The sequence below is a fragment of the Numida meleagris genome, chromosome 13 (genome assembly GCF_002078875.1).
Source record: "Numida meleagris isolate 19003 breed g44 Domestic line chromosome 13, NumMel1.0, whole genome shotgun sequence".
Taxonomy (NCBI): Eukaryota; Metazoa; Chordata; class Aves; order Galliformes; family Numididae; genus Numida; species Numida meleagris.
In genome coordinates this window covers 6,786,979-6,813,707 of record NC_034421.1, presented here as the reverse complement: position 1 = coordinate 6,813,707, position 26,729 = coordinate 6,786,979, and the positions used below count along the sequence as shown (strand labels likewise).

At 56.7% G+C, this 26,729-nt stretch overlaps 1 protein-coding gene across 1 annotated transcript in view; it reads right to left on the bottom strand.

Annotated features, from left to right (window-relative positions):
* The window catches only part of GRID2IP (Grid2 interacting protein), a gene marked incomplete at its 5' end in the record, with an annotated part of 29,838 nt that extends 7,022 nt beyond the window's left edge, over positions 1–22,816 (bottom strand). Inside the window, 15 exons of the mRNA XM_021411661.1 lie at positions 358–435; positions 1,313–1,400; positions 2,222–2,635; positions 2,759–3,295; positions 3,713–3,810; positions 4,615–4,716; positions 6,045–6,066; positions 6,304–6,481; positions 8,760–8,943; positions 10,266–10,360; positions 11,144–11,213; positions 11,427–11,512; positions 12,876–13,130; positions 20,782–20,936; positions 22,265–22,816. Coding sequence (XP_021267336.1) covers positions 358–435; positions 1,313–1,400; positions 2,222–2,635; positions 2,759–3,295; positions 3,713–3,810; positions 4,615–4,716; positions 6,045–6,066; positions 6,304–6,481; positions 8,760–8,943; positions 10,266–10,360; positions 11,144–11,213; positions 11,427–11,512; positions 12,876–13,130; positions 20,782–20,936; positions 22,265–22,816 — 2,914 coding nt within the window. The remainder of the gene's footprint in view (positions 1–357; positions 436–1,312; positions 1,401–2,221; positions 2,636–2,758; positions 3,296–3,712; positions 3,811–4,614; positions 4,717–6,044; positions 6,067–6,303; positions 6,482–8,759; positions 8,944–10,265; positions 10,361–11,143; positions 11,214–11,426; positions 11,513–12,875; positions 13,131–20,781; positions 20,937–22,264) is intronic.

Here is a 26,729-nt window from a genome sequence, read left to right as displayed (position 1 = left end):
GCCCCACACCAGGACAGCCAGGATCCCACAGGCCCCCCAAACCCCCACCCCACCACAAGCACCTGAGATGTGGTGCTGAGCCCTGCCCACAGCTCTGCAAGCTGTTCCCAGGCCAATGAGTCACATCCCATCTCTGTCCTATCCCTCCCTTCCTCCTCCTGCCGCCCAGGCTGAGCCCAGGTCTGCAGGGCCTCCTGCTGGGCAACAAGGACAGCTCAGACCAGGGGAGCTGTGCTGGGATGGTGCTCATGGGATGGTGCTCATGTAGCCTCCCTCCTTTTACCTTTCCAGCTCTCTACATCCCTGGTCCCATCTCTGGGCCTGTTTGGGGCTACATTCACCACAATGTTTACTTACATGTGTTGTAGGCCTTTTTGTGGGACAAAATTTCGACCACGTCTTTCTTTTTAAATGTTTCAGGCATGAAAGTTGGCTCTGGAAGAGAAACTGAGAGATTTAATCATGGGTAAGGACAGGCTCAGCCGTCTCCAGCGGGAAGAAAACTGCTGAAAACAGTGAAACCATGAATGAGAGAGGAGGACTGATGCTTGGCACACAGCAACAGCTCCGGGAATCCTTGAATTCTGCGATTCAAAGATCTCCTGAATGGAGGACTCACTTGGAGCTGAAAAAGGTAAAACGAGAGGTGAAATACACAGAAAATCCCATAAACGTCCCCAAAATGACAGTCCCTAACAAGGGCCCCATAGCATCCCACTCCCACCATCCATCCCATAGGAACCTGCCTGTGAGGGCTTGGCTCTGCCCACGCCTGCTGCCATTGCTGTTTGTTATTACACACGTAAAAAGAAAAGTGTTACTCGTGGTGCCCTCTATGGACAGAGACGTGTGTTCCCAGCTTTGTGAGGGCTGAGCTTTGGGAGCAGCAGAGCTGCAATTCAATGTGTTCCCGCGTGCAGACCACACACATGCATGGACCAAAATAAGCAGAGCCCATTACAGATGGCTACAACGTGTGCTGCAGGTTGGAAGCCAGGCCCATGGTGGCAATGAGGAGCAGTTCTGGCATACATGTGGAGCTGACTGAATATGGAAGCAGGGAGCAGAACCACACAGTGGAGCTCAGCTGCCCAGGCTGGCCCAGAGAGAAAACAGATAATGGCAGCAAAGAGAATTAAGGGAGACAGTGAAACCATCTCCACCTTAATAGTCTGCAATGCCAGTGCTCCAGCACTCTGCATGTGAATGGTGCTGTCTGCCAGGTGCCGGAGCCAGGTGATGGCTGGTGACCATGGAGCACTGTGCCCCTCTCAGGAAACAGAAGGACCTGCCCAGGGGCTCCATCACTTACTGGTTGGCTTCTGCGTCCCGAAGTGCAGCTCCAGGTCGAGGTATTTGACCATGTCGCTCAGCTTGTCATAGTCTGAGTCCTCCCCAAGCTGCAGGAGGAGGAGGAGCAGGTGGGAACGTGCTCTGCAGAGAGGTAGGCACTGTGCCCATTCCCCAACCACCACCAGGAGCTCTGTGTCCCCAGAAAATCCCACACTGATGGCACTGTCCTTCTAAGGGATGCTTATAACAAAGTCAGCCACTACCAATGCCCTGCAGAAAGCTGGGGAGTCATTCTCTGCCTATGGAGGGGCTTCTACACTCAGTGCTGAGCCCATCTCACAGGTCTCACTCATTCCCTTTAGAGAAGAGGGGAGGACACATTTCCATCCATCACGGCAGCCAGCCTCCCTGCCCCACGGATCTGTTTAGCTCCTGTTCTGCACTGAAACGCCACAAAGCAGTGCTGCTGTCCGCCTGCTGCTGGGGCACGGCTGCTTCACTAAGAACATAGTGAGAATTCCAGAGATGTCTGGAATTGTTTGCATCCAAAAAGTCACCAGGAAGAAACACTTTGTTCTCCGTGGTGTAGGACAGAGGGACGTGCCCGCTGGGTTGCAGATTGGGAGGGCAATCCCACAGCTCCCATCCAGCTGTTTGGGAGCTGCCATCCGACTAACATCATGGGTGGAAGCTGAGCCCCACCCGGGCTGGAGGCTGAGCCCCCAGGGCCAGCATCTCCCTGCAGGGCCCTGAATCCACCTCCAGAGCCCTCCATTGCCTCAAGTCCATGACGCCAAAGGATTATCGCATCGAGCCTCGCTCCTTGCCTCCTCTTTGCCCCCGTGTGCTCTCCCCATAAATGCTGCGAACCACGCTTGCAGTTCCCCATTGATAAATATGTGATGCCCTTGCATCTCCTGGGCTGTACCTGTCCCCAGATGGTCCCCTCTGAGTTCTCCACCTGCTCCCACCGCAGCCTCTTGACACTCATGTGGTTGGTCTCGCTCCGGCGGTGCAGCAGCCCCCGGTGCAGGGGGGGAGCGCAGGGCACCGGTGGGGGCGGCGGAGGGGGCGGTGGTGGCGGAACAGGGTGCAGGTGTCCCACCAGGGGCTTGGGGGCAGGCGAGGTGCCGGCCTTGGGGGCCTCGGCCTTGGCAGGGACAGGTTGGGGGTCATGGAACTGCAGGGGGGGCGGCGGCGGCGGGGGGCTGAGCGGAGGTGGGGGGATGTGGTCCGAGAGCGTGGAGTAGGTGAGCGAGCTGCCCTCATCGCTGCTGCTGATGTACTCGCTGCTGCTGACGTCGTTGGTGACGTAGCTGCCCTGGTCATCGTGGAAGCTCATCTGGGGGGAAGAGGGGAGTGGATGAAGGATGCTCCTCATCCTGCATCCCAGCATCAGCCACGGTGGGATGCTCCGAGCTCCCATGGCAAAAGGCTGAGGGAGCATTCCCAGCACCGCGCTCACCTCCTCGTAGTCATTCTCAGGGGTGAGGAAATCATCCACGATGGTGACACGGTGTCCCAGCTGCTCGCTGAGCGCGTCCAGGAAGCGATCGGTGTCACGGCTGCGGGGGGGCCTGGAGAAGGTGAAGAGCTTCTTGCGCCGCGACAGCGGGCTGAGCGGGTAGGATCGGTGCTGAGGGGAAGGGGCCGGGCTGCTGTCCAGGCTGACGTAGGGATTGGACTCGGTGCTGCTCGGGGACGGCAGGCTGCTGTGCAGGCGGTAGTAGCACTGCTGGGCGGCCAGCGGGTCGCTCGGCCACGAGACGGGCACCCCCGATCTGCGGGCACCTGCAGGACAGGGCGCTGCCGGGCGGCTCCTGCTGCTACTGGAGACCCCCCCACGTCTGCCTCTCTCCAGAGCCGAGGGAAATCGGGCGCTACCTGCAGCATGCGCTGGGTCGGGGGCTGGGGGCGATGTGTGGTGGAGGGCAGCATTGCCCATCTTGCTGGCAAAGCTGCCCAGCAGGCGGTTCTCCAGTTCTGCATAGACAGCTGACATCTGGGGGAAAAAGGGCAAAGAGCTGCTGGAATCAAGACCTGGCTTGTGCACCCCCAGGGACCTGTGATGTCCCAGGGACAGGACATCCACCACGGACTCGGCCACCCCCATCTTTCACTCTTTAGAGGACTGCACCACCCAGACCCGACGCTCCTTCACCTTTCCTGGAGCTCCCCCACTCAGCAGCCTCCCACTCGCAGGGCTGTGACAGACCTCCGTGTTATTCAAGCTGATTGCCCAGAGAAGAGCCCCAGGGCAGGGATGATGCCAGTCACAGACAGCAGTGCTGCCATGACGACACATCCCTCCTGCACTCCCTTCTATCTGCTTTCCCATGTTAACACAGAGGGGTCTGGTCCCTGTGAGAGCAGAGGTCCCATGCTTGGGGGCAGTGCTGCCCGCAGGGGGTGGCCGCACCATTTTGGGATTGGGCGTCTCTGGCAGGGACGTGCCGTCGCCAGCCTGCCTCTCTCCAGGGATCAGGCGAACCGGGACCTCCACCGTGTCACTCTGACCTGCCGGGGAACAGAGACAGACACATGAGCAGCCCATTCCATGAGTGCCCCCACAGCCCTGACCATAAACATCTGTGTGCTCAGTCCATAAAATGAGATGTTTTGCATTTCTCTGGCCGTGCAGCTGGTAGGTTTGGAAGCTTCCTGTGAACCCTCAGCACTCAAGCAGTGTTGTGGTTGTGCCGTGGCTGCGGATGTTCCTTGCACAGATGGACAGTGACAAGCTGGGAGCTTCCATCTCAATATTAAAGGGAAGAGCCATTACTCAGTGCATGTTTAGGAGTCTGCACAACCACAGGAGGGCTGAGCTTTCAGACAAGGGGGGATATGTGGGTTTTCCTCTGAAAAGAGGGACAGTTTGAGCCAAGAGCAGATTTCATCCATAGTCACGAAGTGCCATTCTGATCTGCCTTTCTCACGGGGGTTTTACAGATGCTGTTCTGCCTGTGAACTCGGTGCTGCCTGATACAGCTCACAGCAAGCTGCAGCCTGAGCTCCCAGAGGGGGGAACCAGCAGCACTGGGGAGATGCACATCACTGGAGGGAAGGGATGGCTTTGGTTATGGCAAACCCTGTGGACTGCTGACCCTTGCAATTCACTTCTGAGCAATGGAGGGGACTGGAAACAATGTTCAGGATCAGCCCAAGAGGCTTCTTGTTGGAACTGCTTTTCAGAAATATGGATTTCTAAAGGCTCCATGCTGACCTCCATCTCCTACCACCAGCCATGCCCAGGTCAGGATGTCAGCATGGGGCAGAGCACCTGGGCACAGCCTGCAGGACCCCCAGCCCCACACCACCCACCTGCAGCCCCCCCTTCCTCAGGGCGGTGGGTCCGGAGGCTGCTCCGGCACAAGGATGCCCCTCGCACCGAGCTGCGGTAGCGCTCCTCTGCCTCAGGTTCAGCTGCAGCAGAAAACACAGTGGTGAGACATGCATAGACCCACCTGACCCCCCGTGACCCACTCCTCACACCAGGGCTGCCCCCAGCCCTTTGGCAGCAGCTGTGCTCCTGGCTTTCCCTGTCCTCAAGCTGCTGCTGAGGAGCGGAGCAGGTTGCCAGCATGGATGCACAGAGTGGGGAATTGCAATTGCTCCTTTTCCCAGTGGGATTGGTGTCCCCCAGGCTGTGGGACACGGCTGGTCCAGAGGGATGCAGCAACAACTGCCTTCCCTTGAGGGACACGGGGCAGTGGGAGCAGTGCTGAAATGCTGCCTGGAAGAACTGTGCTGATGGTGTAATATCTCAGAAGCTCAGACCCACAGCAGGATGGGGATACTGGAGCATCAATATGAGGGGTGTCCCAAGGACTGGTGTTCAGACAGACCAATAGACACAGACATCAGAGATTACCACTGAGTTTGGAAGAAGCCCAGAGGGAGAACCATCCCAAATTCATGGATCTCCGGCCATGCTTCCATGCATGGACACACATCATGCACCAGAACAACAAGCAGCACTCATGGACTGGCCCTGCTGCTGGGGTGGGAGCCGGGGAGCAACTTGCAGAGGGGGATGGGTCCTGGGGGACTCAGTGCCATCCTCCTCTGCTCGAGCTGGGGGCACACACTGGCACTCCTGGCACACAGCTGTCAGCTGCACGCACATCGACTTCGCCCCGAGATCTTCTGAAGTTCATTAACTCCATTTTTAGGGTCTAAGTTCTTGGGAACATACAGCAATTAGGTACATCGGGGCCCAATTCTGCACATACCAAAGCAGTGGTAACTAAGAGTGCAAATTGGGTGAGCAAATACCCATTGCCTGTCTGTGCACAGCAGGCGTATTTGCAGCAGAACTGCTCTGCTGCTCCCCCCTGGGAGGGGAAAGGCTGTGCTAAAACCATGGTGTTGTCCCCAAAGCCTCTCTCCACGCAACACCTCTTTCGTGTCATTTTACTGACGCCGAGTCTAAAATAAAAGTATCAACAAAACGCTAATGCCCTAGAGTAGAAGAATTTGGAAGCAATTAAGAAGCTCAGATCCAAAGATTAAAACATTTCAGCCCAAATTCGCCCTTCCCTTTCCGCTGAGTGCAAAGCCCATAATCCCACCGAGGCACAGCTGCGTGCTGCCACAGCAACGAGGGATGGTGACAGCAGCGCACGGCTGCTCCGAGCCGGCACCACGGGGGTGATACCCTCATCCTGAGCGCTCACTGCAGGCACTGTGCACAGCTGTGGGCATCCCACAGACCCCACTGCTGCCATTGCTCATTCTCCTCTTATCTGAACGCTGCCCTTCGAGCACCACTTCCTTTCAGAGCCTCCTAACATCCTGAGAGCTTCTGGCACCCTTTGCTCCCAGACGACCTCTGCAACTGAACCACTGCCACATTCACTCTCAATGCAATTGCCCTTCCAAAACTATACAGAAAAGAAAAAGAAGTAACCTTCAGCCCAACATTCACAGAGCAAACCCTCATTATTAGCAGGAGCTGGAGCACACCAGCAGCTGCACCAGGCAGCACGCACTCCCTGGGCACATCCCTGCTGGATCTGGAGCTTTCCTCTCACCTGCCAAAGACTTGTAACCAAGAAACCTGGCAATCTTTTGCTGGCAGTGCTCCTGCTCTTCGTACGTCAGCAGCTGGTAGATAAACTGCCAAATGACTTGCTTGGCTGGTGTGTCCAGCACCGGGTACACATCCACAATAAGAGTGTCAATGTTCCTGCAAAATGGGAGAGAGAGGGCTGGGCAGTGAGCACGTCCTGAGCTGCACAGCCCCAGCACACAGCTTTGCACCTCCCAGTCTGCCTGCAGCTCAGCTGCCGGGATTGCCTCACCCTTGGTACAAGCACCTCAGGTCTTCTACAAACAGAGATGTGGGCAAGGGACAGAGCCTGGTGGACAAGATGTGGGGGAGTGGGGACGTGTAGGTGGGGCTGAGAGGGACAGCAACCTGCAGGGTCTGGCAGCACCCATAAAGCCTGCTGTGGGGGGCTGCATGAGTGTGTATGGGGCAGCATGGATGGGTTGGGTGGGTGGATGGATGGGGGGATGGATGAATGGGTGGGTGGGTTGATAGATGGATGCATAGATGGGTGGGTGGGTTGATGGATAGATGGCTAGATGGGTGGGTAGGTGGGTGGAGGGATGGGTGGATGGATGGATGGATGGATGGATGGATGGATGGATGGATGGATGGATGGATGGATGGATGGATGGATGCATGGATGCGTAGATGCGTGGATGCGTAGATGCGTGGGTGGGTTGATGGATGGGTGGATGAGCACCAGGACACAGAGGTGCTCTGGCAAGACCTGAGGTTTGGACAGCAGCGAGCAGCTGGGATGAGGGCTCTGTCCTATGCTGTGTGGGGTGGAGGTGGTGCAGGGGCTGCTCAGGATAACGGGGCTGAGTACCCGATGTGGTGAGGAGGGTGAAACACCCAGGGAAAGAGGGCTGTCCCACAGGGACTGGTCTCTAAGAGATGGATCTCAGCTGAGCAAGGCTGGGTCACAGCTAAGGTCAGGATGTTTTTCTACTGAGAAACTCAGGCAGAAAGCAGTGGTTAAAGCTCACTGCAACTATTGCAGCCTTAATATAGAAGCAATAGCAAGAATTCCTTACAGAAAGCTTTGTATTTAGGACTTTGTATATAGGAACAAATCTGTTCCTATCTGTTCATGTGAGGGAGAGCTGAAGGATGAAGGCGGTTATCTGCTGAGCTGCTCTCTGTGTGTGGGTATTTTGCCTTTGCTGTGGTGCCGGACAAGGCAGGACCATCTTGACTCCCTTCTGCACTCACTGCTGGGCAGAGCTGTTATTCGCAAGCAGCAGAAATGTCATGTTTGGGATTTCACCTGCCCTTACCAGGCAGGTACAGGTCACAGCTGGGGCAGGCACACCATTAGGTGATGGACTGGGGCAGCTACAGGTGAGATGATTTGGTCTAAGGGAGCTGAGCAATTTGTTCTCAGTGCTCATGTTCCCACCCTTGTGCTGCTGAGCACAGAACACCTGGGCTGTGCTGGGTCTTGTTTCCCATCTGCAGACCCCAGAGGCTGTGCCTCATCCTGCAGCAGTGCAGAGGGGAATCCTGCAGGAGCAGAGTAGCCTCAAGGGTGCTCTAAGCAATGATTTCTGCTTTATCACAGCAGTGTGCTGACTGCTGGGCCCCAGTGGGTGCATTCAGCTGGTGCTGGGGGATTCCAGCAGCTGAACTCAGCACCTGCAGCTCTGGGTGCAGCTCTGGTCGCATCAGGTTGGTGAAGCCCCAGCAATGCTCCTTTGGAGCTTATCACTGCCAGTGACCTAAATACAGAGGAGTTTGTTGCATTTCACTGCAAAACAGGATTGAGATCCTTATCTGTCTGTATAGGAGCAAAGTGCTGCATGAAAGCAGCAGGATCAGCCTAACTCGGAGCAGTGCATCCCCAGAGCAGGTGCTGAGCAGCTGCAGGAAGGGGCAGTGAGCATCTCCCAGTGCCCTGAGAGGTGATACATCCCTGCTGGAAGTGCTGGAAGGCTGAAGATGAAGGGCAGAGAACAAGGTTGCTATGGCACATCTTGAAGCTGCCAAGGGATGGGTTTCAGCAGGGCACGATGTGTGCAGCTGTGGGATGAGGGCTCTGCAGCTGTTCTGCTGCAGAGAAATGCTGAGAAGAGCAAGGAGTTGGGAACGGAGCCCGGTGATCAGAGAAGTGGAACAGGACCTGCGGCCGTCATGGGGACAGCCAGGCAGCAAGAGAGCCTGTGCTGCAGGGGATGAGGTCACCGTATGGCAGGGAGGCAGGAGGTGACCGTGCTGCCCTGTCCGCGGGCAGGACACCTGGCGAGAGATGGGCTCCTGCTCAGCTTTTACCCCGAGAAAAAGGCACAGCTGGAGAGAGCAGAGAGCAGAGCTTGGCGCTGAGCCTGCGGGCTGTGGGCTGTGCTGCTGCAGGACTGTCCCCGCCGCGGCCATCACTACTGGCACTAAGGGAACGGCACCGCTAACAAGTTACCGATGCTGGAAGAAGCTCTCCAACGCTTTGCAGATGGTATAGCGCTCAGGTGGCGTGAGCAGGTGCTCCAGCTGCTGGTTGAAGGTCCTCCCTTGAATCTTGATGCTAGAGGGGAGGATCTCTGCCACCCACTGCAGGGAGGTGAGCGCAGAGGAGCTGGTCGGGGAGTCGGCAGAGTCAGAGTCTGCAAGGTGCAGGCAGAGAGAAAAGAGAATTCAACAGGCAGAGGGGCTGGCTGGGGTCATAGCTCATCCTCTGAGCAGGGCAGGAGGATGGTGGGGCTGCTGTGTGCCCCCAGGAGCCTTAAAACCAAGTGGGGAGCAGAACCATGTCCTGCGTCTGGGGGTCCTGTGCTGCCCTGCCTGCACTGAGCTCCCTGCAAGCATGGCACAGGGGTCTGCTTGGTCTTGCTGGGGTTTCTCGGGCCAATAGCTGTGCCCCCAGTCCTTGCCTACAGCCCAGACTGCTCACACCCACTGCACCTCTGTTCTGCAGCTGAAATCCCTCTGATGTGGGAGAGCTCGGAGCACGGGCACCTCAGCTCCACTGAAACACAAATCCTGGTGTTGTGGTGCAGGGGTGGTTACCCCAGGAAAAAAAAAAGGCAGATTTTGTGGGAAGCAGCGTGATGATAGAAGTGGTACTGACACAGGGCTGCTCACTGTGCCACGCACCTGCCAGGCACTGAGCCCAGAGCAGCACCAGGTGATGCACACTGCTGGGAGAGGGACATGGCCGAGCCCTGGGATGCACTCAGATGTAGGAATGAGGTGGGGGCTCTGGGACCAGCAATCCTACCCTGCCTTGGCTTCTTTCATGGGGTTTTGAGTGCCACTGCTGTGCGCTGATGAACACTGAGGCTCCTGCTTTTGTTTCTAGGGCACATGCGAACGAGTGGGTAGCACAGGGCTGCCAACATGAGGCTCAGGGGAGCCCTCACTGCTCCAGAGGGACAATCCAGTCACAGTTCCCAGCCCTATGCATCACACAACAGCACTGCAATAACACACTGCCCCTCTCCCTGCATTGGGAACGCAGCGTGTGAGCTCTGCGGGGCCGTGTTCCTGCACCTCGCCGCAATCACTGACACACCGCACCACCCGTTCCCGCCAGATCATTCCCAGCAGCAAGCTGAATTATTCATGTCAGCAGTTCTGCACAGCACAGTCCACACACAGCCGTGATAGCTGCACAGTGACCATGGATGCACGGGGTTGGATTACTCCGGTCAAGTACACAGAACAGACTGCATGTGAAGGATGCTGGAAAGGTCTGTCAAGGACGATCACACAGTGCAATGAGCTGCTGGGCAGCAGCCAAGCCCAGGATTCAGCCTGACTGCAGGAAGTCAAGGAGCAGCCCTGCAGGTAGTGGGGAGCAGCGTCCAGTGCCTTTGGTGCCCTGAGCCCACGGGTGTTGGCAGCTCCTCCCCTGGCACAGGGAGTTTAGGAACTCCTGAATTCGGGGTTCATGCCCCTCGAGGCACCCCCTCCGCAGCACGCTTACCGCTGGAGAAGTTGACGATGCCCTCTTCCACCACCAAGGTGGGCATCGCCCCGCTGCCCTGCAGCATCGACACGACCTTGTCATGGGAGCAGCTCCTGCAGAGCACAGAGAGCTGGGTCAGGGCCACCCCATTCCTTGCAGACAGACAGCCCCTGCTGTGCCCCCACTGCAGCTCCCCTGGCTCCATTCTTGCTGAGTCTCAGCTGTGCTGCCCAGCGATCACGCTGCATCACCGCACCCACAGCGAGCAATGAGCACGGGGTGTGCACCCACAGCCCCAGCAGGAGAACTTTGCATTTAAGCCATAGCACTGGGGGACTCTGCCTGTCCTAACTCTGCATGGAGAGGATGTGAAGTGGATGGGAAATACGTCCCTGGGAAGGGCATGGCTTGACCCAGGGCACTGCCGCTGCAATGTGGGCTCAGAGAACAGCCTCTGGTGGGTATGCTGTGTTCTGGAGCTGCTGCATCAGCCAACAGTTTGCTGGATCAGCTGAAACGTGAGAGCCTGAGCACTGCTAGAAGCAGCATCGGATGTTTAACCTTTAAATATTCATCACTATCTCTTATCGTGTAGCCCGTCCCAACCCTTTGCTCTTGCTTTTCTTTGCAGAAAGCCCAACCTGATGAAAAACAGGCTGCTGCCACTGCACCAGTAATGTAAAAGGATAAGCAAGGCCGAGGCTGAAACACTCCTCTGGTATTCAGTTTTCATGAAAGAATATTACAGGAGGTGTCTATATGGGGTGACACCCCTCACATACCACAGCAGATAGCTCTGAAGGATGCCCACCTCTGGCTCCTGTTCCATGAGGGTGAGCAATGAACACCACCATGCCCACTCCCACCACCACACAGTCCTTCCAGGAGCCGCTTACCTCATGTCCAGGCCATTGAGAAATAGGATTCGGTCCCCAGGTTTGAGCGCAGCCTTTTCAGCCGGGCTCCCTGCAGGCAGAGGGAAGGAGTGGGGCTTCAGCTGCTGCCCCCAGGCTGGGGTCTGTCCTGGCCCCTCCGTGCCCACTGTGCCCCAGAGCAGGGACCCTGCAGCCTTGTAAATCTCCTTTGCTATTTTCTAGCAAGCAACAAACACTTAGCACTTCTGTTGCAGGCCATAGATAGCTGGGTTGCTCTGAGCCTGGTGCCCGGCAGGATTCTTACCTGGCAGAACAGACTCGATCCACACTGGTGCATGTCCACGCAGCGTGAAGCCAAAGCTTTTGTTGCCTTTATAAACTCGCACCGTTCTGCAGGTAAAAAATCAAATGTGACATCAGAACGCAACAAACATTGGGTTCTTGTTTCCTTCCCCAGCCCCACAGGAGCCCCACTGCCCAGGTATGTCCTGCACTGCTCACTGTGTCCCCTCGGTGCCTTCCAAAGGGGACACCTCATGCTGACCCCTGGGACGAGGACAGCGTGCTGCCAGTGTGGCCACCGAGCAGACAGGGTCCCTGCTGGGACCTTTAGATCTAGTTATGGCTTTTGCAAGCTAAAGCTGAATGTGCATTAACATGAGAGCTGCAGCACAGGGCAGGTGGGGACTCTGGGGACGGGAGCTGGAGGGACAGAGCCTGTGAGCATTGACTGATACTCTATTAATTACTGCATTCATAAAAAGACAGCCCAGGGCTCCAAATCAAATGTGTTTTTAAAGTGAAGCATGAGCTATAATACATTACATAGAGTAAGAGAGACTGAGGGGCAAAGAGCCCCAAGATGGATGAGAAAGAAATGAAATTCAGTGAGGAAATGTTGGAAGGAGTGTCAGGAAATCCTCCTGCTGAGAGCTACCTGGGGAAGGAGACAGCCCTGAGACCATTCACAACCAGGAAACCATTGTAGGGGCCTTTTCTACACCAGCAGGGAGAGAGATGTGTTGGAACTAAATTTTGGAAAAGTCACAGTAACAAATTTTCCTCGCGGGCAGGCGTGCTGTGGCCGAACACCCTGAGGGTACCAGATGGAGGCAGGGGAATGGCTCGGGGCAGCCACAGCAGCACAGGGCCTCCCCAGGAGCAGTCCTCACTCCCCAGCAGACCCCATCCTGCTCTGCTTGTCTGTGAGATGGGGCTGGGAGCAGAGCGGCAGTCAGTGCCAGCGCAGCAGGGCAGCTCCGTGCTGTGAGCTGCCGGGGTCTGGCCATCTGGGCAGTGGGAAGTGGGTTAATCCCCTGCGCAGCCGTGTCCTGCCTTCCTCCTGCTGCTGCTGCCTGGCACCCAGACACCGCTGGGGCAGGGCAGGGTGACACACGCAGCCTGCTGTGTGCATGGCACTGTGTGCCATCAGAGTGCCCAAGCACCCTGCATCCCAGCTGGCACGGCCAGCCATCCTGCATCCTGCCCAGCATGCCACCATCCCCTCAAGCCTCTGAGTGCCTGCTCACCTCCACACGTAATTTTGCAACAGCAAGGAGACAGAAAAGGTGACCTGGAGCTGGGACATGGGGTGCAAAATAGCCCATCCTTTAAGCGGGAAGGGTCTGTGCTCAGCCTCATCCCAGGAGAATTTCACCCATCCTGTGCACGGAAGACATCCTCATTCCCAGCATCTCTCCCATGCTGCCATCCACACCAAACCCCCCCGGGCAGCATCCAGGAGCCATGTTACCTGCGGGCAGCCCCCGAGGCCACATTGCTGGTGATGAGCGAGGTGGTTTTCCGCAGGCTCTTGCTGAGCTCCTCGTGACTGCGGGGCACGGAGCTGGCACGGGTGGACACGAGCAGCCGCTCCTGGTGGTCCTCGCTCCGGCTGCGCCGCAGGCGGTTGCTGTGCTGCTCGCTCTTGGAGCGGCACAGCTTGCTGATCAGGCTCTGTGACACCACCTCATCGAAGCGCTGCCGGTGTTTCTTGGGGATGAAAATCCTGGAAACGGGGCAAGAGCAGGGAGTGAGGACGGGGCTGAGGGGGTCATGGCACAGAGCTCTGCATCCAGCAGTGCCCGGAAAAGAAGAACTCCAGCCCTTGTGTGCCGTCAGCCTCAGCACTGCCTGTGAGCACCAGGAGCAGTAGGGATGCCAAGGATACAAGGACATGGGAACACCATGGACTCTGGCTGCATCTCCTGCCCTGTCCCATGCACAGCTCCATGGGGTGAGGAGGTCAGAGCCCTCTGTAGCACAGCATTAGGCAGAGACCAATCGCAACAGCTCCATTCCTCCTTGATGCCCCATCTCAGACCCCATCAGCTGCTGGTTCTGGTGGGCTGATGGCAAGGTGCAGCTCAAGCCATGTGCGAGTTGTTTTACACCCAACTACGGCCCAGCAGCTGGCTCTATGAGGAAGACCACTCTCTGCCTTCATCCCTGTTATAGGCTCCTCTCAAGGACCCTGGCAGACCTGTGCACACTGCAGGACCCCAGCAAGGTGCTCAGTGTCCCCGCATGGCCCTCTCTGCCCATGTCCCCCCCGCCCATCCCCGCAGCACTTGTCCCGGGGTGCCACACACCTCCCGTGCTGCGACGCACGAAGATGCTTTTCCTTCCTCTCCTTTTTCCTTTTCCCATCACAACTGTGAAACACTGACACCTCATTCATCTCCTCCCACCTTTTCCATTTGCACATTTAGGGGCTTCTGGAGGAGCTGTTATCTCCTGATGTTTCTATAGCAACTTGCATTGTTGCACCCAAACCGCATCTCACTGCCGCAGCTGTGCCCACTCCATACACAGCACCGCTGGCACCGCTCGTTACCGTGTGCACCTTGTTCTGTGGACATGCTCCCTACGTTAGCAGGGAGCAGGGATGTGGTGTCACTGCCCTGCGCCTGAGGACTACATTTTATGGGGTGGCATTGACCCACAGCGGGATGCAGGCAGCATCCGGAGGGATCGGGGCTGAGGGGTGCTGGGGGCACCTCAGCCTTGGGGCATCTCCTCCAAAGGATTCTGAAAGCCAGGATGGAGCTGGAGGAAAAGTATGGATCCCGAACCTCTGGGACCAGGACACGGCTATTTGCTCCCAGGGAAAGGCTGAGCCCAATGGCACAGCCCGTGCCCTCCCGCTGGGCCAGAGCGAGCAGAGCACACCTGGTCCCGAGGCTGACAGATGCTCTCACGTAGTGTCGGGTGATAAGTTAAAATTAGTGAACACACCAGCACGATTCACAGCCAATTTGTGATGAAGTAACGATGAGAAAAGCAGTGAGAAATGAGCACAGCGCTGCTAATAAGCAGCTCCCCAGCCGTAGGCGGGAGGCAGCGGCTGGGGCCGGGCTGAGCCCCACTCCCCTCCCGAGGGCAGGGCTGCTCTGCTCTCATTTCAGCTGGGCAAATGAGATCCATCTCACTGCTTCCTGCAGGGCTGCCCCACTTTGCCGGGGTGGTTCCTTCGCCTGCAGGCTGATAGAAAGGAGAGCGGAGCAGCAAAGCGTGGCGGGCTCAAAGCAGGCCCAGAGACACCTTTTTCTATGGACTGACTCAGTGCTAGCAGGGAAACTTGGTGCTAGCAGGGAGAGGAGCTAAATGTTGGTAATAACAACCCTATTAAAACACTCAAAAGGTTTTCCTCCTCCAAAACCCTTTGCAGAGTGTCCTCAGGATGGGCACAGCACTGCTCAGAGCCCTGCAGGGAGGTGTTTTGGTGCTTCAATGGCGTGCAAAGCAGTGAGCACACAGATCTGCCCTTAAACAAGTGACCCACCATCCAGGTAGCACATGGGTGGTGTTGGCTGATGCTGCATTAGCACCGGCCTCCTGCCTTCCTCCCTCTCCTCTTCCTCCTGTGCTCTGTCAGCTCTGCTTGCATTCCCTGTTGGAGAGCGGATGGGCAAGGTGTCACCAGCCCTGGGCACAGTGACCCTGCCAGCTCTGAGCCCTGCAGATCACTGCCAGTCCTCCTCTGTCATACCAGGACACTTTCATCAGGACTAAGTCTGAATCAATATGAATTGAGGGCATTTTCCAGGCCAGGAGATGTCCCCAAGGGCTGTGTGCTCCCGCAGGGCCAGGAAACGCGGCCGGCAGAGCCTGCCCTGCCTGTCCCCAGCTGCTCCGACGCTCACTTGGGCACAGCATGCTTGGCACAGCTCAGCCTTTGTCCCTCTCATTCTCTAAAACCCACAGAGATCTCATTTGAAGCTTATTTCCTAATGGATATTCCCATTACACCTGCAGCCCAGCGCCCACCCCATGACCCAGGCAGTGCCTTCCAGGAGCTGTGGTGGGTGCTGAGCCCCCTGCCACGCTCTGCAGCACACACAGCTCTGTGCCCCTTCCCTGGGCTCCATCCGGTTACAGCACCCAGCCACGAGCTCTGCACCGCACAGCACCCCAACCCATCTGCGGGCCGCATGCATAGAGCCAAAGCAGACCCCGATGTGCGCTTCCCAGCCCCCAGCTCCAGTGTTCCTTTGAGCTTCACCCCACATTCCCCAGCTCCTCGCACCCCTGGCAGCAGTGTCCCCTCGCACGGCTGTGCATCCTGGGGACACTCCAGGAGCGCGAGCCCAGCGCGGTGCACCCACCCCCAGGCGCAGCACAGAGTGCAGACGTACCGAAAATGCCGAGAGAAGCTCCGGTCCTTCCCCATTTGTCCAAGGTGCGGTGGGAACAAAAGGAGACGCTTCAGCTCCGCATGCAGCTGAGGCTCAGCCCCAGCTCACGCCCACGACGCCGGCTCCAGCCCCGCACGGTGCCAGCGGGCACTGCCCTGGCACCCGCCGTGCACGCAGAGAGCGGACAGATGGGCACAGCCCCGCGCCTCCTCCTCGCCCCGCACTGCACCCGATGCCGGCTTCGCTCTGCCTTCTCCCCAGCACCAGCGCTGCCCCAAAACTCGGCTCTGAAGCCTTTTTGCTTTCCCTAACACCGCGGTCTGTGTGATTTCCAGCTGGATCTCTCTGGGAAGGACGCCGCGCAGAAAGGAGGGCACAGCTCCGCGCCGAACTCCGGAGGGATGCCTCGCTGGTGCTAATTAGTTGACTTCTAAAGTGCTTCTGTTTAAATTACATGCCGCTGTAATGGGTGAGAAACCTTAAAGGAAAGCAGTGATTGCGTGGGTTTGGTGCTGCTCACGCGCTGCAGCCGCTGCCCCATCCCTGCAGCCATTGGGCCTGGCAGCAGCACCAGGACCCGAACCTCAGCTCCCCTACAGATGTGGAGCACTGCGGAGCACTGCTTCCCGCTGGGGTACCACAGCCGCACTTGGCAGCAAGGGTAGGAGATAAAACCCTTGATTTTAATGCCACTGTCTTTAAACACAGCGTTTGATACAGAGGATGTGAGGCTTTTGGAGCTGCAGAAACGAGAGAATCTCCAGGCGGCAAAGGAGAAAAAATGAAAAATGTATGGTTTTGCCTCAAAACAGCTATCAAAGAGCAGACCTTGAGTGCGTCCCTCGTGCAGAAAGCATATCCCACGGTGGATGAAAACACCGAGCAACATCGAAATTGTGTTTAAACTGTGCCATACAAACGGCTCCCACGTCGGAAAACACCTCTGCCCCAAGAGCAAGCTGCAGCGCCCGATGTCACACAGTTCTGGGACAGAATTTCACCCATCCAAAAGGAGCTGCGGCATTGCACAGATCTCAGAGCCCACCTCCTTCTCCCTGCTCACATCTCTCTCCGCAGCGCTCAGTGCTGTGGCGCTGGGACGGCTGGGTCACCCCGCACCCTGCAGCACACACACGGGGCAGATGGCCACGGCTGCCCCTGAACGCATTCCCACCATGGATTTTCTGTGCACACGGGGCTGTCTCCCCAGCCCCGCAGCCGGCAGTCGATAATCGCTCACTGGGCCGCAGATGTTCTGCAGATGTGCCCGCAGCGCTCATTAGAGGGAATGGGGCCCTTCCCCACCGCAGAGCCACGCAGCCCCTCCCCAGCCGGGCCCCGCTCCAGGCACTGCTGACAACTCCTGCGTACTTTGGTGCAGGAACGCCAGGACAAACCATTTCCCCGTGTTCTGTTTAAGATCCCAACCACCCCTCGGGCCGCAGAACTGCTTTACAAAACCAAAGTTGCACATCAGTGTTGGTGTGAACGCGGGCAATGCGTTACAGCAGCAGCTTGATTTGTCAAACCAAGTTAGTCCCATAACAGGAGATTTTGGCCATGGCCCATTTGAACCTGACTGCAACAAACAGAACTCCGCTCCCAACTGGTGCCCCACTGGTGGCACATTTTCTCCCGCTGTCCTAACTCCTTTTTAGGCCGTAGGACATATGTCCAGCTATCAGATTAGGGACTTTTTAAAATGGAAACAGCCGAGAGCCACCTTCCCTCCATCAATCACCTCCTGCTGCCCAAATTCGTGGCAGCTCTGCCCCGCAGAGCAGTGCAGTACTGCTGATGTCCCAGCACAGTGCAGCACTGCTGCACCACACACCAGCAGTGCCCCAGTCCCAACCAGAACAAGAGCTCTCCTGGGGGCATGCAGACACGGGGAGGGGGCAGGCACGGCAGCAGCACGGTGTGTCCTGTACAAACTCTGATGGATAAAGCGAAATTTCTCATCCAGAGGTGGCCACAGATGGCTGCAGCATTTTAATACGGTGAGATGCTGAGTGATGTTATTGCTGTGGAAAACAAGCTGGGACAAATAGATTGTCTTGGGAGCGTTATTAAAATGAGCTTAGTCGAATTTCTCTGCGATGAGAGAACCCCCAGCGGGCAGCAGTGTTGTCTGTATTGGGGATCAAAGGGGCTGTGGGCAGAACTGCAGCACCAAGAGTGACACTGGGGCTGCCTGGTGCCCCCCAGCAGGGGTTGGGAAGGAACAAACTCCATCACTGTGCTCTCCTTGCAGCAAAGCACAATGGAAGGACTTACAGGAGCCCCACAGCACGCAGCAGCCTGAACAACCCAATCACTGCCTGATGGATTCCTGCACCCGGGGTGTGCACCAGCACACGGGCACATCCCGCTGATCGCATCCAGGTTAATGGGACGGTGCCTGCGCGCAGGGCATCGGCGCTGGAGTGGCATGCACAACTTTTAGAACGCTGAAGGTCAATGGGGGGAGTGGAGATTTGTGTTCATCACTCCACGGTTCTGTTGTCCATCTGTTTGAAACATGTTTCAAACCTCAGTGCCACTGCCGCGAGCTGAAACAACACTGACACGGACACGGGGACACTGCCGGCGCGGGAGGAAAGGCACGGCGCACAGCAGGCAGTGAGGGGCACACGGTGTTCGGCGAGCTCCTAACCTCCGAAATGCAGCGAGGATCCCGTCTGCATCACCTGGCTCTGAGGCAACAGCCCTGGTGATGCAAGGTGCTCAAGATGCTCAGAGCAGAGCCAGAGCAACTCCCTGCCTGAGCCACAGCTCTGCCTGGGCTGAAGACATCCCAGGAAAAAGAGCTGAACCCCAGGACCCACAGCTGCACCCAGCATCCCACATGGGGCAGACACAGAGGAACGAACCCCCGGGTCACAGCCGGGCTCTGGTGCCTGCAGGTGACAGAGGGACACAAAGACAGAAGAGATCTCCCTCTCCCCTACCCCACAGAGCCTCTGGCATTGGCAGCTCCGATGCATTACGGCTGCTAAGAGTTAATTAACTTTTCACATATCTCCTTTTGCAGTGCTAGATCCCGGAATTAAGCTGCTTTCCAGCCGTTCCCCTCCCAGCCCCCTGGGATCCCAGGAAGGGTCTGTTGTTACTCACCCGAGGCAGCTCATCTTCCCCCCGCGCCGCTGGTGTTCATCATTCCTGAGCAGAACTACAATTGTGCACTTTTACTACAGCCACCGACCATATGGGCAGGGGATCTGCACGCAGGGAGGACCCGGCGCTGCACGTGCATTATCCCTGCTATCCACAACCCAACGGATGAAGAAAATGTCAGCAAATTAAAATCTGCGGGAGCTTAATTCTGGGCAAATGGGATGAAATCCATTTGAGCTGAAGAGGGGGAAAAAAAAAAAAAAACTCGAAAAAGCTCAGCCTGAGGACAGCAGGAGGAGGAGCACTGCCTGCAGCCCCAGGTCCGTTGTGCTGAGCTTGGGGGTCTTGGGTTACACTGCACAGCCACAGCAGCATGGGGCTGGGCAGGGGGGTGTGTGGGGAAGGAGGAGAGTGGCAGCCTGGTCCCAAAATAAACACGGCGCTGCGGGAGAGATCCAATCAGACCAGCACCAGGGATGTGCCGGCTGCTTAGCTCTGCATGGCCACACGGTCACTCCCAGTGGGCCACCACCACTGCCACTGTCATTGTCACTGTCGCTGCTGCCACCGTGCACCCTGATGCAGGGTTCAGACAGCCTGCTGGAGCCCAGGGCTGCTGGCATGGGGAGCACCGGCGACCCCCAGCATCCCTTACATCGCCCCTGAGCATCCTCCCTGCCTGCCCACGGGCATCGCCCTCACCTGCCCCATGCCATGGGAAGGGTTGGTCCCGCTGTTTCCCTGCCTGCTTTGTAGGGCTGTGGCCACTGGGGAGGTTTGCATAGCCATGGGGGTCTGGGGGAGCTCTGCTGTGGGGTTGAGCCCAAGCCCTGAGCCCTGTGGAAATAACCCAAATACGTTCTCAGCGTCCTACACATCCAGCACATGCAGGAGCTTCTCAGCACCTTTTGGTGAGTTATTAAAAGCACTAAAAGCTCTTGCTCAGCAGCAAACCTGCTTGATGCTGGACTCCGGGGTACGTAGTTCATGTTCTGCACAAACAGCAAACAAATCTGCACGCAGCTCCCGCCAGCACATCCTCAGCTGGGAAACCCGGTTTCCAAAGCAACTTTTTTTTCCCCTTGAATTCATTTCATTAAGATTAGGCGGTAAATCTTTTCCCCGAGCTAAATATTTCATTTCCATTAAACCGAGATGAGCTGCCCGATTCGCCACGCGTCCTGCCCCAGCCCCAGTGCCAACCTTGCACACTGGGCATGGGGGGAAAGCACCCTGAGATGGGGACAGCGGCAACGCTGCTGGGATGGGGACGCCCCAGGGAAAGCGTGTCCATGGCAGAGGCACTCGGGTTCAGAGGGAAATTGAGAAACTTACTGCAGTCCCCTCTGTGGGGAAAATAAAATGCTGTATAATTCTCCAGGTGATGGGTCCTGGTGCCCCTCTGAGGGCACCTTGGTGCGGTCTGAGATGGGAGTGCCAGGAGCTCCTGGTTTCAGGGGACAACCACCTGCCCACTGCGGGTGCGTGGCAGATACCCCAACACAGGGATGTTGCCATGGTAACAGTAATATCTTGCAATTCCACTGATTAAAGCAGGAATTGGAAAGCCAGGCCCGGAGCGGGGCCAGATGGAGACCTGATTCCCTAATGGCCACTGTCTCAGCCTGGCTGTAATCCCTGCCACGTGCCCGCATGCTGTTCCCATCCCTGTCCCCATCCTTGGACACAACAAGAGCAGCTCAGCAATACGGTTGCATGCTCAGGTCCCCAGAGCACAGCCACTCTGCCAGGGCACGAGAGGTGCTGGGGACCATGGGATCTCCAGCAGATCAGTGCCATAGCACCCCAGGATGTGGGAGTGGGACCCCAGCCCTGCGCAGAGCCTCCTGCCCCCACAGCCCTCCAGGCAGGCTGACAGCATGGGTGACGTCAGCCAGGCAGTACCTGATGCTGTCGATGAGGTGCTGGTGGGACTCCTGGGTGAGCAGCATGCACAGGGCGCAGGCCAGGCACTCCACCCTCCGCTCGGCCGCGTACTGCTTCAGCGCAGCGAACACCTGCTCCTTGAGCTCAGGCTGGTCCCCCAGGATGGCATCCACCTGCAGCACAGAACAAAGAGGCACTGAGAGGGGTCCAGTGTGGGTACAGGGCACAAATCAGATCTGCCTAGGGGCAGCATCTGAGCAACCAACAGGAAGGGAAGCAATGTGGCTAGGAAAGTGAAACTTTGGTCACTTGGCATCTCATGCACATCTCCAATTCCACTGCTGTGCATGCTGCAAGCACTGGGGGACACTAGCATGAGTCCCCGGGGCCACCAGGGCCATCAGGGAGGTGGCCACAGGCACCGTCCCCCTACCATGGGTGCTGGGTGCCACCAGTTCAGTGTCAGCCACCACGTGCTGCACGTTTCAAGGTTACAGAATCTGGGGCAGAATAGCAGCCGCTCCCCACGGACAGCTCTGCACACGGTTCTGTCTCAAGGTCCAGCGCAGCAAGGACAAGAAATGTGGCATTTTGGTGAGCTTAATGCTGGGCCACTTCTGCTATGTTTCGCCCCAGGCTGGGGCTGAGGTGCCATGCCCAGTGTGTCCCTGAGTGTGCAGGGGACAGAGGAAGGAGGCATCGACCTGAACCGAGACCCCGAGCACTTTTTGGTGATGGCCACACACGATGCTCAGCAGGGGCAGCCGAGCTCCAGCCCTACAAACACCACCTGGGCACTGTTAGAACAGAAGCAATCAGCAGGCAGTGGGTCCACACACGGGGCAGTGCCTGCGATCTCACAGCTCCATGCCTTTCTGTGAGGCTGTAATCAGAATGCCGACCAAGGGGGTCCAGCCCACGGATCTCTTTAGGAATGCTTTGTTCCTGTATTAGCTTGGGATCAAAAAACACACAAGCCTGGTTATTTTCATAACATCATTTTAAAAGGCTGCTTTGAAATGGAAATTAGAAAGATTAAAAAAACAACTGCGATCAACATCATAATTAGCGCAGGGTGATGTTTGGTAAATTACCCACTAGGCAGCATTCAGGAGCACAATGAAGATGTCATCACAGCACTGTTTTTCCTTTTGCAGACAGTAGGACTGCATGGGGATGCTCAGGCAGGAGGAGGGCACTCAGGAAGAGTTGGTGTCAGCCCATAGAGCAAAAAGAACGAGCACTTGGGATCCACACCGAAAGCTCTTTGTAGTGCCCATTTATTCTCTCAGTGATCGTTGCAAGATGGGTTTGTGTTGGACCCTTCTCTCAGGCACAAGTGACTGCAGAGGTCTTTCTCAACCCAAATATTCCTACGATTCCATGAATCCACACCCAGCAGCCCTGGCTTGGGTGTCCTCATGTGAGTGTGCCAGACACGGGATGTGAGAAGCTTGGTGCTGAGCTCCATCTGGGTGCCCCCTGCATGCCCCGTCCTTACCTGTTTGCTGAACTCCTGCGCTTTCTGCTTCCTCTCCATGTGCACGGCTGCAGCGCTGGGGCCGAGGTCCCTCTGTGGCCGCAGCAGCCCCAGCCGCAGCGCTCTCCCACCGCAGGATGCCAGCAGCTCGGCCGCCCGCTCGGCACTCCGCACGGCCACGCCGTCCACCTCCAGCAGCAGGTCCCCGGGTGCAATGCCGCAGGTGGCAGCAGGAGAGCCGGGGGTCACGCTGGCCACACGTGGTGGGCTGCCACCCGCCAGCTGCAAGCCCAGGTGCGGGGCCGGGGGCAGGTCTGCACGCTGCAGCCGGGACAGCACACCGATGCTGGGGGGCACAGAGCTGCAGCGCCTGGCTAACGCCAGCAACGCCGGGCAGCCCAGCGAGGCAACGGGCTGCCCCTCCAGCTCCAGCACCTCGTCACCAGGTCTCAGCCCCGCCGCTGCGGCGCTGCTGCCCTCCTGCACCCACAGCACATAGCAGGGCCCGCTGCCACCCAGCGAGAAGCCAAACGCCTCTGGCCAGCCTTGGTTGGTCGCCGGCATGGCTGCAACTGCAAGACACAAAGCGGAGGAGGTGGTGTGGGCATGTTCCGTTCAGAGTGGTGCTTTCTGCTGGAGATGCCACAATGGGTGTGCCAAGCCCCACACCCTGGGGGACAAAATGCTCCAAGAGGAACAGTTTTCCTTTATATTTCCCCCCAAATGGTTCTTATTCTCCCACTGGCACAGTTAGCAGCAAGGACGTGGCATGCACCCAGCCCAGCGCAGGGAGTAGAGAAGGGCATCCGCTGTGTGTCCATAGAAGTCACTACTTCGTACCCTGGCACGCCGTGCTGGTGAACCAACATTCAGCGGCTCTTCTCAATACTCAACGCTGCAAAACCTATTTCCACCAGCATCTGCCAGATCCTGTCAGCCCCTGGAGCACCTCTTTCTGCCCACCCAGGGAAGGCCAAAACATCCCCATGCTAACCTGGCTACAGCACCCTGAAACACAAAGGTGTGGATTTCCAAATCCTCTCTTTGTAGCTAGTTCCAGGGTTAGGACCCACTCAGTAGATGCAGTGGGGAAGAGCTCAGGGTGCAGCAGCCCCAAACCTCTGCAGAAATCTCTGCCCCAGGCAGGATTGGCACAGCCCATGTCCTCCTGGGCTCCTCGGGTGCTGCTGCAGTGCACACACATTTGCTGTCTGCTGACACTCGCTCAATTAATTTGCATGCAGAGCTTCACTTCATTTGATCTCAGCTGCCTGAAGATGCTTTTTATTCCCATGTTTATTCCATCCATGTTACTTAACTCACATTAAGCATTTACAAAAATGAAACAGACAATTTTATCGGGGCAAATTATCTTAGGTGGACTCTGCAGACTGAATCACTCTGAAGCATCATTGGGAATGCATCCTGAGTTTCTTGCTCTGCATCGGAAGGGCACAGCAGGTGCCATCCTCATCAGGAAGTGCTAAAAGGGACCAAACACTCTGTGGAAACCAACACTAAAGGTAATGACCATGTCCTCCTCCGCACAGTGCTGACTGCATTACAGCGGGGCTGATGGCCACAGTCACATCATCCTTCCACCTTCCCATCCTACTGCTACAGCACTTACAGAATTCCTCTCCAGTCAGCTCAACAGGGCAGGTCTGTCCCACCACGAGGTCCCGGCGTTCCCCGCTGTCCTCCATCACCTGCGTCGCTGTGAGCTGTGACATGGCCAAGCGAGGTCCCTGCTGGCCGCTCCGTGTCCCCATATGCTCACGGCACAGCTGAGCTCTCCCAGGTGTTCCAGGTCGAGGCCGGGCACCCGGCAGTGCTTTCCTTGCCTTTCTTCCCCTCTGTCCTAATTGCCTTTATTGCCATCACAGGGAGAACTACAGATGGACCAATTGCTGTGCTTGCCCTGGCTGAGCCTTGCACTGACCTCAGCTTGCAGCTCGAGGGGATTAGGGCCTGAGAGGAGGTACAACAGATTAGATCCCATGGAGGGAAATCCATTACCCATGTGGGCAAATCCAAAGACAGGCTGTGCCAAGCAGTGGGATGCAGCACTCTGAGCCCCTGGGGCTGGAATTCGGGTGGGAGCACAGAGGCTGCGGAGGTGTCCACCCCATGACCCACACCATGCTGCAGAACTGGGTCTGGGCTGGCTGTGGGGTTCTGCTCGGGGCACTGCCTCTACCGGGCTGCAGGCAGCAGGGCAGAGCTCCTCACAACGGGGAGCATCCTGAGCGCAGACCCCATGCTGCCTGCAGCTCCCCCTTAAGCTGCTATTTCTGATTTTCTCCTTTGCTTCCTCAGCACTTAGGGATCCCAGGGCTTAGCACGCTAAGAGGTTTTAGGGTATTACACATCCTGCTGCAGCACCAGCAGGAGCAGGAAGCTGCAGAAGGGCGGCACATCCCCATACAGAGCACAGAGCCATCCTGCCTTCCTGGTGAGCAGCATGGAGCAGCCTCCTGGAAACCTGGGCTACCTGAGGTTGGGCAAAGCCTTAAGGAAGGGAGTTGCAGAGCTCCCATGGCTGCACACTGTGCTTCGCTCATCACTGCCGGTGTGCTGGCTGCTTGCGTGCTGCCGCCTGAGTGCATTCCTGCCAAAGTGTCAGGGGTCTGAGCTGCTGAGTGCCCAACAGGCAGGCACAGCTGTAAGGGATGTCCATTTTTAATCCTTGCAAGAAATCAGTTGTGAGCTTCCAATCTAAATGTACGGATAGTGAATGGTTCCTTGAAGACCTCCTCCCAGACTCACATCAGACAAGGCTTTTAACTGATTTTCACAGCGTTCAGGCTGAATGAGCTCTGTGCTGAGGCTCAGCCTACTGCTGAAGCCTCTGCTGTTGTTTTTCTCCCAGCATAGCCCAGGAGGCCTGGGAGCAGAGCAGGGTGCAGCTCTGCTGTGCACAGACAAGGCACAGGCCCACGCATCCCCAGGCAAGCACAGCACTGCACCAAACGTGCACAGTTCCTTCCAACATCCCAAACCTACAGCAGTACCCAGAGCAGTACCCAGAGAGTGGAGAATGTTTGCTATTATCAGGAGGACAAAAACAGCTCTTGGTGACAGCCCAGGAGTGCAGTGCAGGGCTGCACATCACTGCCCCAGGCTGCACTAAGACCCCACCTCGGTGTGCTTCCATCCAGGAGCTTACCAGAGAGAACAAGATCCAAATTGTGAAGTGCCCCTCATGCCCCACAGCCCCTTCTGCCCAGCGCGTTTCTCATCTCCCAGCACCCTGCAGCCCTTACCTGCGTGCCCAGAGGATCAGCTGGCAAAACCATCACAGCGCCGCGGAGCTTTGGATCTGTTACCTGGCAGCAGCACCTGGCTGAGTTCCTGCAGCAAACTATCCCGGCACAGTAACCCAATCGCTGCGTGCTGGCAGCAGGGCAGCACGGCCAGGCCAGGATGGTTTCAGCTAACAGCCACAGGCAGCAGCCAGTGCTGGGCTCCCACCCGCTCCCACCCAGCACCAGTACTTGATTTTATAGCTTGTATGACTCCCTGGTTCTAAAGGAGTCGTATTTTTGGTAATAATTTTGTAACGTGTTTTTAGAAGTAGCTGATTTGAAAAAGCAGGTATACCGTACATTTTAGCAGCGTACTTTCAGAAATATAGTTGTTGAATTATTGCATTATGTGATTAGTTCTTGCTTGCAAAACTATAATAGCTTTTAGATGTTGCCAATAGTTAACGGATGTAGCATAATAGACTAGAAAGCATGCTGTAAGGCTATTCTATTTTAACAAGAGACCTTCAGCAAAAGATACACAATGATGAAACGACGCGAGTAGGCTTATCAAACATCAAAAGAAGCCAGGGCCTCCACACAGGGCTGAATTGCCTCACCCCGGGTGTAGGTTGGGATGCAACAGGCAGATGACAAGATACTCCCCCCCTATCCTCCTTATCTTCCAACACCCCAGTATATATCAGTAAAAGACAGGTTGCCAAACTTATCTCTATCCATGGACAAGCAAGTGTCCAGAAATAATGGCCGAGTGCTGAGTGAGCAAATGTTATGATTTTGGTACCTACGAATTACTTATAATAGGCATTCTCCTACTGAGCATGTGTCAGTGAAGAAAGCTCATCGAGGGGATGAGTGAGGAAGACAAGCAGCTGGAGGAACAGGCTGTCGGTCGGGCTGCCACGATGCTGAAAGGATTCCAGACAGTAGAAGAGACCGTGGAATAGAAGACTGGAAATCTCATAAACCACTACCTGAGATAGGCGTGTATATGCTAATTTTCTCATGCATAATTGATGATATGCACTATGTAAAGGAGTTTGAATCATGTCATCTTGGAAGCGCTTATGGTGGAAGTATCCCCAGCTGCTAATAAGGAACACCTGACTAGACAGCAGCAAAACTTTGCTGTTGAGTTTCTGCACGTGGATTTCTTCGATTCGTTGTTAAACACCGTAACACCTGGAGCTCCCATTAGGAACCGGGAAGACGCCGCT